The sequence below is a fragment of the Arvicanthis niloticus genome, chromosome 15, assembly GCF_011762505.2.
Source record: "Arvicanthis niloticus isolate mArvNil1 chromosome 15, mArvNil1.pat.X, whole genome shotgun sequence".
Classification (NCBI taxonomy): domain Eukaryota; kingdom Metazoa; phylum Chordata; class Mammalia; order Rodentia; family Muridae; genus Arvicanthis; species Arvicanthis niloticus.
In genome coordinates this window covers 59,489,963-59,507,404 of record NC_047672.1, presented here as the reverse complement: position 1 = coordinate 59,507,404, position 17,442 = coordinate 59,489,963, and the positions used below count along the sequence as shown (strand labels likewise).

The 17,442-nt window shown below is 41.2% G+C and overlaps 1 protein-coding gene across 1 annotated transcript in view; it reads left to right on the top strand.

The window, feature by feature from the left end:
• The first annotated feature begins 1,575 nt into the window (after positions 1-1,575).
• The window catches only part of LOC117721039 (uncharacterized), a 19,538-nt gene continuing 3,671 nt past the window's right edge, over positions 1,576-17,442 (top strand). The window contains exons 1-5 of the mRNA XM_076913177.1: positions 1,576-1,687; positions 1,826-1,966; positions 2,797-2,959; positions 4,131-4,262; positions 4,953-5,139. Of these exons, the coding sequence (XP_076769292.1) occupies positions 1,576-1,687; positions 1,826-1,966; positions 2,797-2,959; positions 4,131-4,262; positions 4,953-5,139 (735 nt within the window). The remainder of the gene's footprint in view (positions 1,688-1,825; positions 1,967-2,796; positions 2,960-4,130; positions 4,263-4,952; positions 5,140-17,442) is intronic.

Below are 17,442 nucleotides of genomic sequence, written 5' to 3'. Positions count from 1 at the left end.
ATTCTAAAAGACACAGGCAGATACGCCATAAAACAAAATTACTTTCACTTTTCAATTTAACTCTCTTACTTGCTGTAATGGAATGTGTAGCCAGAAAACTGTTCTTGCTGGTTCACTCAGGCTGTTTTAAAATGCAGGAATTACAGAGCCATTTCCTTTCTGGGTGGAGTGATTAGAAAGATATTGGATAGAAGAATGATTTATGTCAGCTGACAAGAGAACTCTTCCTTAGACACTGGCAACTGTGGGGTACTGTGGGGATGATTCTGTGTACAATGAGGAGGAGAGCCCGAACATCTGACAGCAGTGGAAGCTTCTCCTCCAGCACACTTGCAGCTATGAAAAAAAAGACTTAAATAAGCAACCAGTTCAAAAAGAACATGATAGGAAACACTCTGTGGTCTTCATTTGAGTCTTTAAAATTTTTATTTCACTTTATTCCCTGTGGAAAAAACAAATTGTTCAACACACTTTTTTGAATTGCCGACTGGCACAAAACACAGTGGGCAGAGAAGTATAATTTGTTGGAAAGCAGATTGTGTCTGCAGAAGTTCACTAGATAGTTAAATGGCTTTTTCTAAACTTTCTGATCATTAATTCATCTCATTTAGAAATATAAAAGCAAAGAGTAAGACTATACAATGAAATTCATACTTTCATTTATTAAAATCACCTTGCTATTCCTGCTGTTCTCATAAAACCACAAGCACATAATGAAATTCATTTCTATACTAGGATTGACTATTATTCCAAATCCTTTTCATTTTACCCAATAAATCCACTGCCATTTCTCTTCATAATTGCCACTGTTGATCATTGTTCTAGTGATACTATGTGGCTGAAGGAAGTAGCCCAGGACAACACAACCAATTTGGAAAGGACTTACATGATTTTTTCACTCTTACACCTGAGAGGTTAGGTCACATTGCAACATAGATTCAGAAGGCAGAAGCCACAGATGACAGTGCCAAACACAGTCCTTCCTGAACTACTGGACACATTTAAATTGAGGATTCACTGGATCTCAGTGAACTCTGAGTTCTCACTGGAACTCAGAAAGGTAGATATTGGAGAAGTGATGGCTAATGGAACTACAGAGCAGCAATCCAATGTCCCTGTTGAACTTTGCTCAAAATGCCTATGATGTCTGGTTGTAATGGAGAAAGGGAGACAGGGCGATTTTATCTTTTGAAGAAGAGACATAAACTACAATTGGATATTCCCCTGTACCTGAACTCCTTCATAAATTGCCATGAACAAGGGAGTTTACATTGCAAAAATGGGATTCACAGGTCTGAATATATTGAAACAATGTCTCCTCTCAAGGAATGTGCACAATAAGTAGATATAATTCAACTTGCATAAAATTAAAGGTGCAAGAGAACAATTGTTGCCTCTGGGAAACAGGACACCCTGGGGAACTGGACTGTGGTACATGAATGGAGCCTAAGGGTAGATTTATCATGGAGAAGAATCTCCCTCAAGCAAGGACCCTAGAGCTTTAGGTACTGACAAAGATGAGCTGCCCATGCCAAGGCCCTAAACAACTCTCCCATTAAAAGTGCTTGACTTGTAATGAAGCAGAGAGAAATCTCTAGCATTGAAAGAAGTTGTCAAGGGGTATCCCCTGAGTCAAAAGAGAGACTCCAGGAAAGGGCACCTCAGAAACTGGTCAATGTGGGGCAAGGTAAGCCATGACAGTTTCCAGTGACATCATCAGTAGTCACTTCCCTGGACAATCTCTTGTATCCAGGAGAACCCTAGAATCTTCTGTGATGTCACCAGTGTTGTGGTGACACCAACTGCCTGTGGGGTATTCCTTCAGAGCCTCTGGGTTCACAAGCAGTCATGTTGTCCATGCTGCTCAGGCTGTTTCATAGGGACAATACAATACAACCAGAGACCAGACCTAGGCAGAAGGCATTCTGTAAAGCAAGAAGAAGGAGATGGCCCTGGGGAAGACACAGTGAGTCCTGGGCAGTACATGGGGAAGCTTCCTGGAGTAGGGGATTTGAGCAGGTCCTTACAGGAGAAGGGCTTAGCATCTGGAGCCTTGACATTCCTCAATGGCAGACCCAGAGTGGAGAATTTCTGATGATTACTTTGGCAGAGATCCAGGAATTGACAAGCCTTCAGTTGCTTTACTGACAGATCTGAATTTCTTGCTGAATGGCAAAGGATGCAAGGAGAGAGTTCTGTGAGAATAACAAAGTCTTGCTCTCAGGATAGAGTGCTGAAGCATTTCATCCTCAATAGATTCCTGTAGGTTACATGAATATGTGATGCTAAGAACAGAGAGGGATAATCCCCTTGTCAGGTATCAAGGTCTCAGAGTCTTTGGTCTTGAACACACATGATGTGGGCTGAATTACAGTCTGGGATAAGTGTAGTAGTGTGTGGTTTTTCATCATGCATTTAAAAAGCAAGGATAGCTGTTAGGTTGTGGGAAATGTTTGGTGCTGGTGTTTATGGTCAATCTTTTTTCTGCTAAACAAAACAGACTACATCTTCAGATATAAACTGACAATGCCCTCAATTTCTTCTTGACTGGGAAAGCTTAAGCACTTCAGGGTTAGTGGGACTGCAGTAGGGACTGAGCCATATGTTTAGTGATGGAGGTTGGGAGCAGGGACATAGGTGAGGAGCCCTGCTTGAAGATAGCTTTCCTGCTCTTTCAGGGATTCACTGTGTCTCTAAAATTCCCTCTTCCTCAGGCTTCTCTTTGGGACTAAGTATGGTTTCTCCTTTCCCTGTCATATTTTCCCTTCAAGTTTCCTTGTGTTTATCTACCTGAAGGGTCTGTTGGGAAAGAGTCCTCCCAAGCCTACACCATCAGTGAGCAGGAGCAGAGAATGAAGAGGTTGGAGAAGCTCAAAAGGGACCTTCAACGAATGAATAACGAGAGAGACAAACTCCGGGGAATCCTGGCACATTATACCAACAAGGATTTGAACAACAGGTAATCATTATGCCCAGTTCTCACCTGACTATCTTGGGCCCTCTCTGATGACCCTAGATTTTTACATATCATAGGAGGCTACAACTCAAGGCTGTCCTCATGTCCAAATGCATTTTGCTGATTGGATATTAGACACAGAACTTGAAGTTCAGACAGGAGTGAGATGGGGTCACAGGCTCTTTTGATTCCTCCAAAAGAAAATTATAGCCTGTGGCATGAATCATTCAGAAAATAACAGTATTACTGTGTGAGCTCTTATCATGCATTTGAAGATGCCTGGACTGGTATTGCTTTCTGGGAGATGCTAGCTGCTGTGTGTTTATGGTGAATCATTTTTGTAATTTTCTGGAGCTGCTTTGGGTCCATTTAGTGCTGTCAACAACTGGGAGGACCTGGTTCTATATGTTGCCCCTCAGTGTGAGTGGATTTCTGGCAAGTCATCACTGCTGTTCTCAAATTCTGTTCATTTTACACTGAGATAATGTCACATCACTGTATGTATTTGGCATTATGATAGTGTGTGTTTGTGTGTGTGTGTCTGTGTGTGTCTGTGTGTGTGTGTGTGTGTGTGTGTGTGTGTGTGTGTGTGTCTGTGTGTGTGTACTCCTCTTAAGATCCAGGGAGTGTGTGTAGTGTGATGGGGCTGGAGAATTTGCCTGACTGACTTTTTAGGTAATGATAGTGATGAGGCCATAGAGAGTCACTTGTAGCATCACAGCACATGATCTCTTTGTGCACCTCTGATGTACATTGGAAACTCCTGATATAGGCAGTAAACCCTCTCCCCTGTAAATACTGTCCTTTGGGAATTTATGTAGTGATAGAACCAAGGATTGAGAAAAACTTGTCTACAAGGAGAAAAAGAGTCATTACAGGTTTAAGATGGACCCAGGACTGTGGCACAGGCTCCTGGAAAGTTCTTGGAGACCTAATCTATTCCTTCAAGACCCCTCATGGAGCCAAAGCAGGTCAGCTCCCATTTTTAATTCCCTAGCTCTACTGTGCCCAGATAAAGTGTAACACGTTTAATAAGAACCAAGAGGACCCAGTACAAAGACATCAGGTTGTGGCATATATGGGCTGGGGTAGCTCACGATTCAACTTAAATTGATGTAATCTTTAAATCCTTAGTTCAGGGATAATTTGCTCCTTGGGCCACACCCTTCCACAGGTTCAACTTTGACACCATGATGCTGGAGATGCAACACGACCAGGTGATGACCGATCTCAAACATATCCCACAGCAGATCAGTGAGGCCTTGTACAAGTGCCAGGAGTTGACTAAAAATAATCAACTTTACTGGTGAGTGACTCACACTGTTGTTTCCCCAGCACTAGGCACAGAATGTGTCTGCCCATCATTGTCTTTGAAACAAAATGAGGAATCTGGTTCTATACTGTTTGCCTCTCAACAGGAAGCTTGCCTCCCTCAAAGAAAGGCTCTAGGATTCTGACCTCTTGGACTCATTTTGATCAAGTGTGATGAGTCTGTGAGCCCACCCCCCCAATCATTGTCCTTCCCAACTCAGTATCCTCTAAATAGAAAAGGAGTGCACATGAGGGAGACATCAATCAACCTTGAGTCTCTGGGGCACTGAAAACACATTTATAGATCTGGTTTGCATGAGACACATAGAAAGAAGTGTACCTGTTGGGTCTTCTCTTTTCTCCTAGAGAAGCTTTGCCCTGTCTCTACCTAGAGGTGGTTCCCTAATACCAAAGATATACATGCAATCATGGGGCCCATATCCTCTTCTGGGAGATACATGAGTCCCTGTTGATGTCAGGGTTTTCAGAAGCACCTTGAATCTTCTGGAATGTTGCTTTCTTCTGGATTTGACCTTCCTATAGGTGATGTTCCATGGCTAATCTGGTCTGTAATGTGGGGCTGTCTGGGGATCAGGGCCCATGATGAGAAGGGATGGTACTTGGAGAAGTGGGAGGAAGATAGATGCTGCCTGGGAATAATCACCATTTCTTATTTGTGGTTCAGCATCAGGAGCTGTCACCTCCTTACAGAGTCTCTTCACATGAAGAGTGAAGTAAAAATGCTCTGGAATGAAAACAGGCAGCTGTTTAAGGAGCAGATTACACTGGAAGTGTGTTCTAAGGAAACAAGGAGGCTATGTGTGGAGGCCAGCATGAAGATCTATGACAAATATTCCAAGCATATCCAACAGGTAGGATGCATGAAGAATGATCAGGAGCAAGTTGCACTCATGTCTAACCATAAACAATGCCAAGCCCAGATAACCATCCTTCACCTTATCCAGGCACTCTCCTAAGTCTTATCCAGTTGTTCTGTGATCATTTACAAAACTTTCTGTGGTGTTAGGCTCTCTCAAGAAACTGGATGATTGGCCAGCACATCCTCTTGATCAACTACAAGCTGAAGTTCATTAAGACAGATGGGGTGAACACAAATTACACACCTACATGCCATTGTACTAGAGGGGTTCTATGTGGCTGCCTCCTTTGCAGTAGCACAGAATATTGAGTGATGGAGTCAGGGCCTGTAGCTTGTTTGCTTTGGACACATGGCTCCAGCTGCATATGTAGGGGAGGATGGCCTTGTGAGACATAGGTGGGAGAGGAGGTCCTTGGTCCCATGAAGGCTGGATGCCCCAGTGTGGAAGAATTCAAGGGCAGGTAGGTGTATGGGGAGGGTCAGTGGTGGTACTTCCTCATTGAAGGAGGAGGAGTTGGGATGGGATGGGGGTTTCTGGGTGGGGAAGATGAAGAAAGGGGATAACATCTGAAATGTAATAAATTATGTAAGAAAAAATTATTTAAGAAAAAATGGTGAAGGTGGAGGACTTGTTCCTTTTCTCTTCCTCAACCCCTGCATTGCAAGATGGTCTCCTAACCAAGCCTAGACACTGGTTCACTGACAGAACTTGATGGGTAGCTCTTCAGTTCTAGTTTCTGTCAGTGTTGCTAGAGTTCTTTCCTGTAGCTTGTATTCAGGAGCTTACTGGATGAACAGGGTTGTTTGAAAGGCTTCTCTCCTGCTGAGGATTGCAGTGAGGGATGTGAGGCTTCAAGAGAAAAATTTCTCAAATTCTCTCAACCTAGTCTGCAGAAGTTACTATGTTTTTTTAGTCCCCAAGCGATGGATTACACAGTCCTGGGTCTCACATGAAACATCACATTTTCACAGTCTACATTCAGTGGTTCCTCCTGCATTGTGGTCTCCTTATTGTTTCCTGCTCACTTATGATTTCTGGTATGTGTGTGGGGAGGGGGTCCTATGCATGTCTGTGACAATATGTATATTGATGCGTGTGTTGAGATGCCAGTTAATTATATGTGGTTTTGATCAGTCTTTCTGTTTTGGTTAAGCTGTCTGACCAGCATCTTTGAATCTTCTGTCACCTCCCAGACAGAGTTCCTGAAATTGCTTTGTCTCAAGTAATTACTACAAGGTTTCATTACTCACAGAGAGGAAGAACATGTTTACATGTTTCATTGTTTTGAGTTTTCTTGTTGCTGTTGTAAGAAAACAATTTCTTAACTTAGAAGAAGCTAATGCTGTCTGCTCCAGGTGTCAGACACACAACTTGGCCCACTGTGCCATCTTATGAGCTTTCTTGTCATTCAGCTGAAATCAGCAGGGAAAGGAGTCGGGCGTTTATTTACCAGTATGGGTCTTACCCAAGACACCTAGGCTCCACATAACCCACAGTTGAGTTATTCAACCCTTTATCAAACAAACAGAACTCATGTTGCCAACACTTAAAAGTCAATAATTTCACATTTAGCCCAGCCCACCCTTCCCAAATCTTACCATGTGACTTCAGTTTCCCCTTCCCAGGCCTTCCTTCATTCATTACAATTTCCTAGCCCGGGGTTTGGAGGCCCACCCATGTGAGGAACAACCACAAAGCAGACATGTAACTCTTGTAACCACAGCAGGATATGGAGCACAAAGGGGTGCTCAGCAACAGCTGGCTGCACACATGAGACAATAGGTGGCCCCAAGGTGTTCCTATTCAAAGGAAACTTATGGACCTGAACACCAGCCTCTTGTTCTAAGATGGGAGTGTGGGGCTCACCACAGTTAAAAGTGTCAGTTCACTTTGCATCAAGGAAACATGAAACAGAGCAGCAGGTCATCATGCTGTTTCACCTAGCTCAATAGAACAAAAGGAGACAAATAGTGGTGTAAAGTCAGATTGTCAACCATTGGTAGTGGGAAATCTATTTTTCACTATTGAAACTGGTTATAGAGGGACATCTATTCACCCATATTGAAATCATTTGTAGGGAAACCAAACACTGTGGTACATGGAGGTGAGTAGGAGGCTGCTGTGTCAAATCTATGGGCCTGATAGTCAACAAGGCTGGCTAAGGGTCTGTGTCCATCTCTCTGCTCTTGGTGGATAGTGACTGCCTGCTGGAAGGTCAGGTGGCTCATTGCATCTTCTCAGCATCCTAGTTTGTTTTCCTCATTACCTCCTACCATTTTTTCCAAATTTGCCTAAGTTTGACTCAGTTATCTTTGGCCTTGGAGTTTGTCCTGGGTATAACTCTGTGAAACACTGAGTTGCTTGGTGTTGCATCTGCATCAAGCAGAAGGCCCATACCTATGATGAGGTGCTAGAACTGGGCTGCCTCAGACAGCCCCTTAGGCTCCTGGTAGTCTATAGCACTCACCCTGTGTTCTGTCTGTAGCACTCTGTAAAGGCTGTCATTCAAAAGTGATTTGCTTTGAGTTAAAATCATCCTCAAGGAGGGCTGGAAGAAAAGAGGAACTTCAGACATGGCTGATGATATAAAATGGGGCAGCCCTGTGAGAAGCCATGTAGAACTCTTCAGAAACTGTACAGTTTCTGTAGTCCCCACTGACCCAACGACTCCAGAACAAGAACTAGGTGTCCACAGAGAAATTAGGGCAAATCATGGTTGTAGTGGTACTCCACAGAGCTGCCCTGAAGTAGAACTATCCAGATGTTCTTCAGTCAAGGAGTGAACAAGTAGACTGTAGTCCAGCCCTTCCATGGACTATTGCCTAGGCTGATCATACATACCACCATTTGGTCTTGAACTAGTCAGACTTATTTTCCACAAAATATCCCTGACAGAATCTCCTTACATGAAGAAAAGTCTCACTTTGCATCCTGGTTACAGAGATTTCCTAGTTGTCTGGGCTCATAGCTTTGGTTACAAAGCCACACAGGCTGTGGAAAATGGAGGGCCTGTTGGAAGATGCTGCTAATGTTAGAGTCCCTGAGAAACAGGGAGCCAGAGGCAGGAACTAGCTTGTCGACCCTGATCCCATGTGCCTTTGCTGGGAACCAAGCTGACTGTGCACAGCCTTGGGAACTTCCTAAGCAGGCTTGCATACCAGGCCAAAACTCCATATTTTCATCCTTTGTTTATTATGAGATAGCATTTATTTTATTGAGCTGTCTATAGGCTATGCCTACTATGTTCTTGTCCCATTCAAGATTTTTTTCTTTTTTCTTTTTTTTTTTTTTTTTTTAATTTACTCAGATTATGTTTGTGAGTACACTGTCTCTCTCATCAGAGACACCAGAAGAGGGCATCTGATTTTACTAAGATGGTTTGTAGGCTACCTTGTGGTTTGGGGGAATTGAATTGAGGACTTCCAGAAGACAAATCAGTGCTCCTAATCACTGAGATATCTCTCCAGGATTTTGTCAATTCAAGGGTTTATTTCTTATGGCTTTATAGTGTCCTGGATGATCTCTTATATTAACATGAACAGGGAAAGTCAAAATGTTTCTGCAACTGTATGTATGAACATGTGCTTGTGTGTGTTCAGGAATGTGTATGTCTGTCTCTGGGTGTGATTGTGTGTGTGTGTGTCTATGTATTTGTGAGTATGTGTGTGTGTGTGTGTGTGTGTGTGTGTGTGTGTGTGTGTGTGTTTATTTCTGGGCTCAAACAATGCAGGATCATTTTGCTGTCTCTGAGATATGAGGTACTAGGATGGGATAGTGGGAGCCAAGAAGATTTCCTATACCTGGTAACTGTATTTTTGGGTCTCAGGCCTTCCACATGATTCTCTGCTTCAGTCACCTAGGAGCAGCTCAGAATATTGTTCTGATCTAGTTTAAAAGAAATCCTGTCCATGATCACTCTGGTGATCCACAGAGTTTGTGTCGATTGTGTACTCTTTCTTCCCTTCTGAGCTCTCTGGTATGACCTGAGCCTGTTGTCCCTTAAGTCACCCCACAAATAATACTACAGTAACTATAAATATAGCAGGGGTATCCTTTTTCCTTCATGAATATTTGTTTTAGAGCTCAAGGCTTTCCCTTGGGAAGATTTGCATGCAGCATACTCTTGCTGATTATAGTATCACTTCAGTGAGCATGGATTTCCTGTGAGATGGATTCTCTAGGGATTCACAGATGGAGGGGTTCACAAGTAGAAGCAGGCAGATTCCTGCACTCCAGATATAATAATAACCTTCCCATCAATGGTAGCTAGGTTCCCTAGAAGGCCTCTGTATAGTGTTTGATTCAGACATTGCTACACAGTTATTTTTCAGTATAATATATATGGACCATTGGAGAAATGTGGTGTTTTATCTTAACTCCAGCAGAGTGTGTAGTTCACTCTTCACTTTCAAGACATTTTTTAAATCTGAGAAAATATTCCAGACCCAGGTGCTCTGTGGCCCTTCTCCTTTGGGGATAGAGGGAATGACCTTAGGCTGAAAGGTCATACTGGATTGTCCTGCTCAATAAAGCTGGGGTTTGCTGGATAGCTGTCATGGCAGGTCTTCAACAGGCCTTTGTCTCTTCCTCCCCTAGGTCTGAAATACTCCTCCTGAAGCTCAAAAAGGCAGACCAGGTCAAGATTTCCCTCAGACACAAATCTTCACACAGAGAACACATGTTGAAGAGATTATTACCATCGTTGGCAGCCTTTGGACAATATTTTCAAGGCCAGTAACAGGCTGTAGGTCTGTGCTGTAAAATCTGCAGCTAAAGAATGCTTATTAGTTTAATTATAAAGTTTTGGATTTGGTTAGAATTTTGATTGCTTTGAGTATATGGTTTCTTTGTTTTCATTTGAAGTTTTGTTGTTTATTTATTTTGTTGTTATTAATTTGTTTTACTAATTTTATATACTATATATATTGACTCCCCCACTTTAAGTTGGTATTGAATAAATGTAATGTATTTTCATGGATACAAATGTAACCACCAATTTTTCCCTCATGAGACCTTCTGTATTCATGTGTGGTTCACTGTCTTCTAACACTGGAACTTAAAAGTTTTCATTTGAAGTTTTGTTGTTTATTTATTTTTTATTATGTTATTAATTTGTTGTTTTACTAATTTTATATACTATATATATTGACTCCCCCACTTTAAGTTGGTATTGAATAAATTTAATGTATTTTCATGGATAAAAATGTAATCACTAATTTTTCCCTCATGAGACCTTCTGTATTCATGTGTGGTTCACTGTCTTCTAACACTGGAAGTATCAGGCAGGAATGGACATCTTCAAGGAGCATGTGGCTTCGGCTTCATTATTAGTTCCCAGTCAGTCACAGCTACACAGAAAATTGTGCTTTGGATATGGATAGTGTGTCAAAATCTGTGGATCCCAACTTCATGATCAAAAATGTATCCATGCTGTGTCTTTGTTGTTATAAATTTACCTATTTAAAAATGTACTACTATGTGGATAAGATTAAATTGAACAAAGTAGAAACACAAGTGTATTTCTCTAATACATCCCAAGAAATAAAAATATTCAATAAAGGAGTAGAAAAGAAATCAGTAAACATGGAGCTGTATGCCTCTTGTTTTCTTGAAATATAGCATCACTTAGGAATTCCCAACAGAGATAATGAATTTCAAGACCCTTTTGGAGATGTTGGTTTTTTTTTTTTTTTCAGGTTTGATTTTTTTATCCTTTGTTTTTTTTAATGTTGTTCTAATGATAATGATGGTTTCTTTTTCTTTTTGCTCTTGGTCTGGACAATGTATTTGATGCTTTTATAAAAAATGTTTTTTATAAAAAAATTTTGGAGGCATTGTTTCTGGTTTTGAGTTATTTCTTTTATATGTATGGGTGTTTTTCCTGCTGTAGGTTTTTGCACTACATGCTTGCAAGTCCCCAGAGGCCAGGCCAGAAGAGGTCAGTGGATTCCACCTGGAACTGAAGTGTCAGGGGATTGTTAATCACTGCTCTTTGGTCCTCTGAGAAACAAATTCTCAAGTGGATAAGCCATCTGTCAAACCACTGCCTGGACTTTTGTCCTTCCTTGAGTGGTGTATTAGCTGCACTGGATCGCACCCAACCAAAGAGAGATGATTCTTGAGACCTGTAGGGTCACATTCTTGGGGTAGGCATGCTCAGTGTTTAAACTTTGAGGCCTCCATGTAGGGCATTAGAGTGGCTTCCTGATCATACCTCTGGATCTCTTATTGTCATGGTTGGAGTTGATCTCTCATGTCTCTTCCTGCATGACAATGCAGATTGGGTTTATCAGATGAACTGCAGAATTGAGAACTCTCCTAAAGGTGGTAAATAAATCATGTTGAAGTACCATCAAAACAGTGTTTAGAGTAAGCTTCATACAAACCCAGGGGATGGAGCCTGCAGCAGAGGACACAAGACTGTGGGGTATTTCAGTTCAAGACTAGCAAGGGAGAGGGATGGTAGATGTTGCCAGTATATTTTTCATGTGGTCTGGAAATTTCATCTGCCATCCTTTAGTTTTGAATTTAGCTTTATTTATAATTTAAAACTGAAAGTAGAATGCAGACATATTTTTCTTTCTTTTTCTATGTTTTTTATTGAAAATGTTTCTTTTTAATACTATACATTCAGATTATGGTTTCCTCTCCCGCAACTCTTTTAAGATCTTCTCTCCCACTCTGTCTATCAGAATTCACACATTTTCAAATCTCTCCTAGACAACAAATAGCCATTTAGATAATATTGATCAACCAGCCTGCCTCCATCTTAGGTTTGAAAACCATTTTATAGGATAGGAAAATAATGTTCATTGCTAGTTAGGATTAAATATATCTCAAGGATTGGGCTATACTCAACCAATAACCTTAACTCAAATGGTTCTGTAGTAGCTGTTTCAGAATGGCAAAAATGCCTTTGTTTATCCTAAAGATAATCACCAACACCTGTGTTGATGACCACCTGTTATGACCACTTTGTCAGGATGCTCACCTTGCAACCATGTTTTGTCTCCGGTGGTTTTCATGATCCACTTGTTATTTTTAGGTTCTGCTTCTGTAACAACACTCATTTGCCTGGAAGTCACTAGGAAGACTATGTTCTAAACATAGGCAGAAACATGGAGGCAGAAACTGAAATAGAACCCGTGGAGAAACATTGCTCAATGGCTTACTCCTTAGGGAAGCTACTTTCTTATAATATTCAGAACCATCCCTTCAGTTGGCAACACCCACAGTGGGCTGGACCCACTCCTAACAACAATTAATCAGGAAATTGTCCAATAAAGTTGCATATAGGCCACCTTTATGGAGGCATTTTCTCAGTGGTGGGTCTCTCTTATTCCAATTGATTCTAGCTAATGTCAAGTTGATTATAAACTAGCCAGCATATTTAACAATGATAAATATAGCCTGAGAAAGAAATCAAAGAAACAATTGAATTCACAACAGCCTACAAAAGCAAATGATACTTTGGAGTAAACCTAACCAAGTACATAAAGGACATCTAAAGTCTAAAACACTGAAGAAATTGAAGATGACACTAGAGGGTAGAAAGATCTCACAGAACCACAGACTGGTAAGATTAATATTGTGAAAATGACCAAGCCTAATTGTCACAGTGCATGTAGATCCATGCCCTCACATTAGCCCACCATAGAAGATCATATAGCTAAATAGCCAGGGTAAACTTCCTTTTACCTTATAAGGTCATGTCCAGCAGCACCTGGAATTCCTCCTTATGCTAATGAAGCATCTTCAGCACACTGGCCCCAGCCAATGATATACACTCAACCTGAAAGCTTTTACTCACCCTCCAAAGGTTTAAATAGCCTTTGATCTCCCCTTAAATGAGCTTTTTCACTGAAGCTGCCCCCCAAGAGTCTGTTTTAACACTTTCAATGCAGCCTGTTATCTCTTTTGCTCTTGCTATCCACCTTGCTTCCCATCTCTAGATCCACTAATTATGATCAGTAGTAGGCTGAACAGGACACTATGGGTAGGCAGTCAGAAACTGAATAGCAGATGTTGTCTTTGGTTGCCTCCCAGGATCTGAAGGTAAGTCCCCATTGCTGAAGATACTACAGATTTTGACATAAGACTTAAAGAATTCAAGTAAGTTCTGACCCAGCGCTTCCACTCTGAGTAGTTTTCACACTACTCACCAGAGAGTGAAATGCAAGCTGTAAAGACAGGAAAGCAGTCAATATTTTGTATTGAAGTCAATACTTCTACCTACAAAGTCAGTGAACCACAACATGGCAAGTTCTCTCCAAAGGTGTAAAAGTGGTACTTATATCTCGGTGGTAACCAACAACTGTCTAATTGGACTCAAGGAGTGCTCAACAGGAGGGAAATGAGAACTGTCAACCTAGCCAACTGTTTGTGAGTAGTCAGGACATGGGTCTTGGGGAACATGCTACTGCCGCTTTCCTAAACCATCACTAATCCTAACTGTATTCTGAGTACTTATCCTTCTATCCATGGATAAGTAAGGTTCTCACCCTTTATTAAAGAAGCTTCTTATTGCAGCAGACAAAGACCATACTCATCAAAATGCAGGTAACCACTGACTGTAGGCTGCCCAGCACCATCTGATACATGTACTACACAATCCCTATACCTTAGGCTGCGGTGCCATCTCAGAAGTGGGGGCAAAAATGTTGTAAGAGTCTGTGGACTAGCAAGTCTGCTGTGAGACTGTGTCTTCTTGATATCACAGGGAAGCCACATCCATGATATCTCAACAATATGGCTGCTCAAATGAGACCTGAACAATGATGACATCTGCTGACATGCCAACATGGATGGAGTAGTCTCACATGGCTCCAGGTCTAAATAAAGAGCTGTGGGCAATTATCAGCAGCTGAGAGAGGTAGAATTAGTGTTCCCCAGGACGAGCCCTCTTACTGGTTATCTATTACACAATAGCCATTTCTAATAGAATAACAAAACATCAACAAGTAGACAACAATACATGGACTTATCAGGCTACACTTATATATTTATTCTAGTGTGTATAACAAGAGTAATTTTTAAAAAGAGACTGTGTAGTTGATAGTGAGTAGGACACACAGGTGTAGTTGAAGTGAAGAGGAGGGAATGTAATAGATATATTTTAATTAAAAACACAATTCAGAAGGAGACAGGGAGAAAGCTAGAAAGTTAGCTGTGTGCTGGAATTCCATTTACCCCTTCTTCTAATTGACTAAGACATGAGAAAGCAGCTTTACATGCCTGCCATCACATCTTCCACTCCATGATGACCCAATAGTGAGCCAAAATAAGACTTGTCCTAACTTGCTTTTTGTCAGGAATTTGGTTTCAAAAAGGAAAATAGTGACTAAGGCACAGATCCATCTGACCCTTGTAAGACCCCATCTTACATTGTTATGTCTCTAATTTGTCTGTCCTAGATAATATTCGAGTGCTGTGCATAGCCAAGGCAACTCTTGTGAAAGAAAGCATTTCATCGAGGGCTCGATTACAGTTTCAGGAGTTTAGGACATTATCCTCTTGATGGATAGTATGTCAATATGTTGTCAGACACTGGAGCACTGGTAGAGAGCTACATTCTGAGCTGTAGGCATAGAGGCAGGTATAGAACTGGGCCTAGCATGAGTTTTGAAACCTCAAAGTCCATCTTCTAGAAGGCCACACCTCCTAATCCTTTTCAAATAGTGCCACTCTCCAGTGACTAATCATTCAAGCATATGAGCCTATGGGGGCCATTCTTATTCAAACCACCATACAGTCTATTACTAAACAAGTTTACAGATCTAGGAGACTAAGGCTTCAATTCAGGAATCAATCAAATCAATCTATAAGAGAGCCGTAGTGTTTTCCAAGGGTACTTTTACAGGTTTGGCCTTGGGATGAAGAGGAAGAATTTGGTTCATCTGGAGAAGATAGACTGGTTTGTAGTGTGGGGAATTAGCATGATTGTGTCATGGGTTGGAGTTTTTTTTTTCTTTGAGGCAACATCTAAATAATAATTTAAAAAGAACCCTGCTCCCAAAAATGTTGTGTTTTTCAAAACTGGTACAAGTAATTCACTGTGTTCTTCAGCCCTGGTATCAAATGTCAGAGTAGCACAAATGGTTCATGACTAATGAAATGATAGTTTCTCTGTTTAATGAGTTAATAAAAGGTACTTACAGAAGCTAAGGTAAGAAATACAATAACAGTCATCAAAGATAAGTTGCGACCATATGTATAAGTTTATTAAATGTTTGCCTTTCATGCAATTATGTAATGGGATCATTCTTTGGGTGTTGTGATCTGTACCCTTGGTTGTAAACCACAGGACCCCCAGGCTCTGAGGGACCTTTTTAGGAAAGGAGCAGCTGAGTTTGGTCCAGTGGAAGCCCCAGGTTCCAGGGTAGGGAAGTGCTAGGGTGCTGAGGCAGGAATGGGTGGGTGGGTGAGGCAGCACCCGCATAAAGGCAGAGGGAGGCAGAGGAAAATGGTGTTATGGAGGGGAAATTGCGAAGGGGGATAACATTTGAAATATAAGTAATTTTAAAAAAACAAGAAAACACAAGAGCAAAAGAACCTTAGACAAATCACAGATGTAGACAACCCTGGAGATGGACAACATACAATAGGGATCAGTAGCTAAAGATGCAAGCATCACCAACAGAATACAAGAGATAGAAAAGAGAATCTCAGGCATAGGAGATATAATAGATGATACTGACAAGTCAGTCAAAGAAAATACAAAGTGTAAAATACCTGTAACCCAAAACATTCAGGAAATTCAGGATACAATGACAAGATCAAAAGTATTAGAATAATAGAAATAGAAGAGGGTGGAGATTACCAGTTTAATGGTGCAGAAAAAATATTCAACAAAATCATAGAATTTTGGGCTTCTGCTCAAAGACCATCTGTTGGACTCTAAAGATCCCAAACCAGGAAACACGGTCCCCCAGAGACACTCATGGGAAGGATTCCTTGCAATAACATGAGGTTTATTAATGATAAGATAATAAGATGACAACCAGCATGCTGGGGTTCTCTTGCATGGAAGCAAGAAGAACCCTGAATTAAACCTAAGGGCAGCTTATATACAATCTTTTACAAAATTTATGAGGGCAGTTATACAATTACTTCTTAAATAATATCCAAAAAGACCAAACTCCAACAGTCATTTCCAGGCCTGGTTTCCATTCCCAGGCAAGGTTTCTAAGTAACTCAAATTTGCACCTTATCTTTTTACAACAAAAAAGGTCAGCTTAAGTAGCTTCTCTTTACCCAAGTTTACTGTGTTAAGGGCTCATACACTCCTATCCTGTGTCTCTCTTCTTAGAATGTTTGTTTGAGTCTTTGGAATGTGCTCTTTCTGGGATGTGCCTCTGGGGCAGCTAATATTTGACTCAAACTTAAGAATCTTTTAATTTTAAGTTCAAGCTGAGACCTGAAATTACATTCTTACACATCCTGTGCTGTGCAAGGCTTTACCTCACCTTTCTTCACTGCCTGCCTTGCTTGTTCACTTTTCCTTCCATCTTGAATGCCTCTCTCATTGGGTTCCCATCCTTGAGTCTGTTAGTCCACAGCTGCCCCAACTATCTCCTTTCTCTTTCCCTACCCTTTCTCAAATACTGGAAGACCATGGTGATGAATCCCTCTGCCTGTTCCCCAGTTCTTCTTCAGTGCACAGCCTCAGTTGGGCTTTCCATCAAGGTAACTGAAGAGAAGATGGAGAAGCAGATTTTTCTCCATTTCCTCTTCTTAAAAAAGTCTGTCCTGTGTTTAACCATAGCTCCGAGTCATGCATTCATTTCCCCATCTGTTTATAGATACATACAAACAGACAATCATTGGCTATTATCTCTTAAGGGATGCAGGGGCACTTGCATCAGTATGCTGAACAGAAACACACATTTCAAACGCTTTCAAAAAAGCAAAATGAAGCTGATAGAAAGTTCAAACTTGGAGTAAAATTAAACAGCTTCCCTCTTTTCTGCATTCTGTTTTCTTGCACATTGATTACAGATATTTGTCTTCCAAGTACAATGTCTTTGCAGGACTCTAAGTAATGAGGTTGAATTTACAGGTTTTAACACAACACTGCATGTAACACAGTGTTGTTTTACTGTTTGTTCTCTCATATATTATTACATCCTGGCAAGAGTTTCCCCTCTTTCCTATCCTTCCTGTCTCTCCCCTTATCTCTGCCCCCACCCGATCTACTCCTCCTTTATTTCCCTTTAGAAAAAGGGAAGCCCCTCAGGATATGAAACAAATACAGCATATCAAGTTGCACCAAGACTAGGCACCTCCCCTCATATC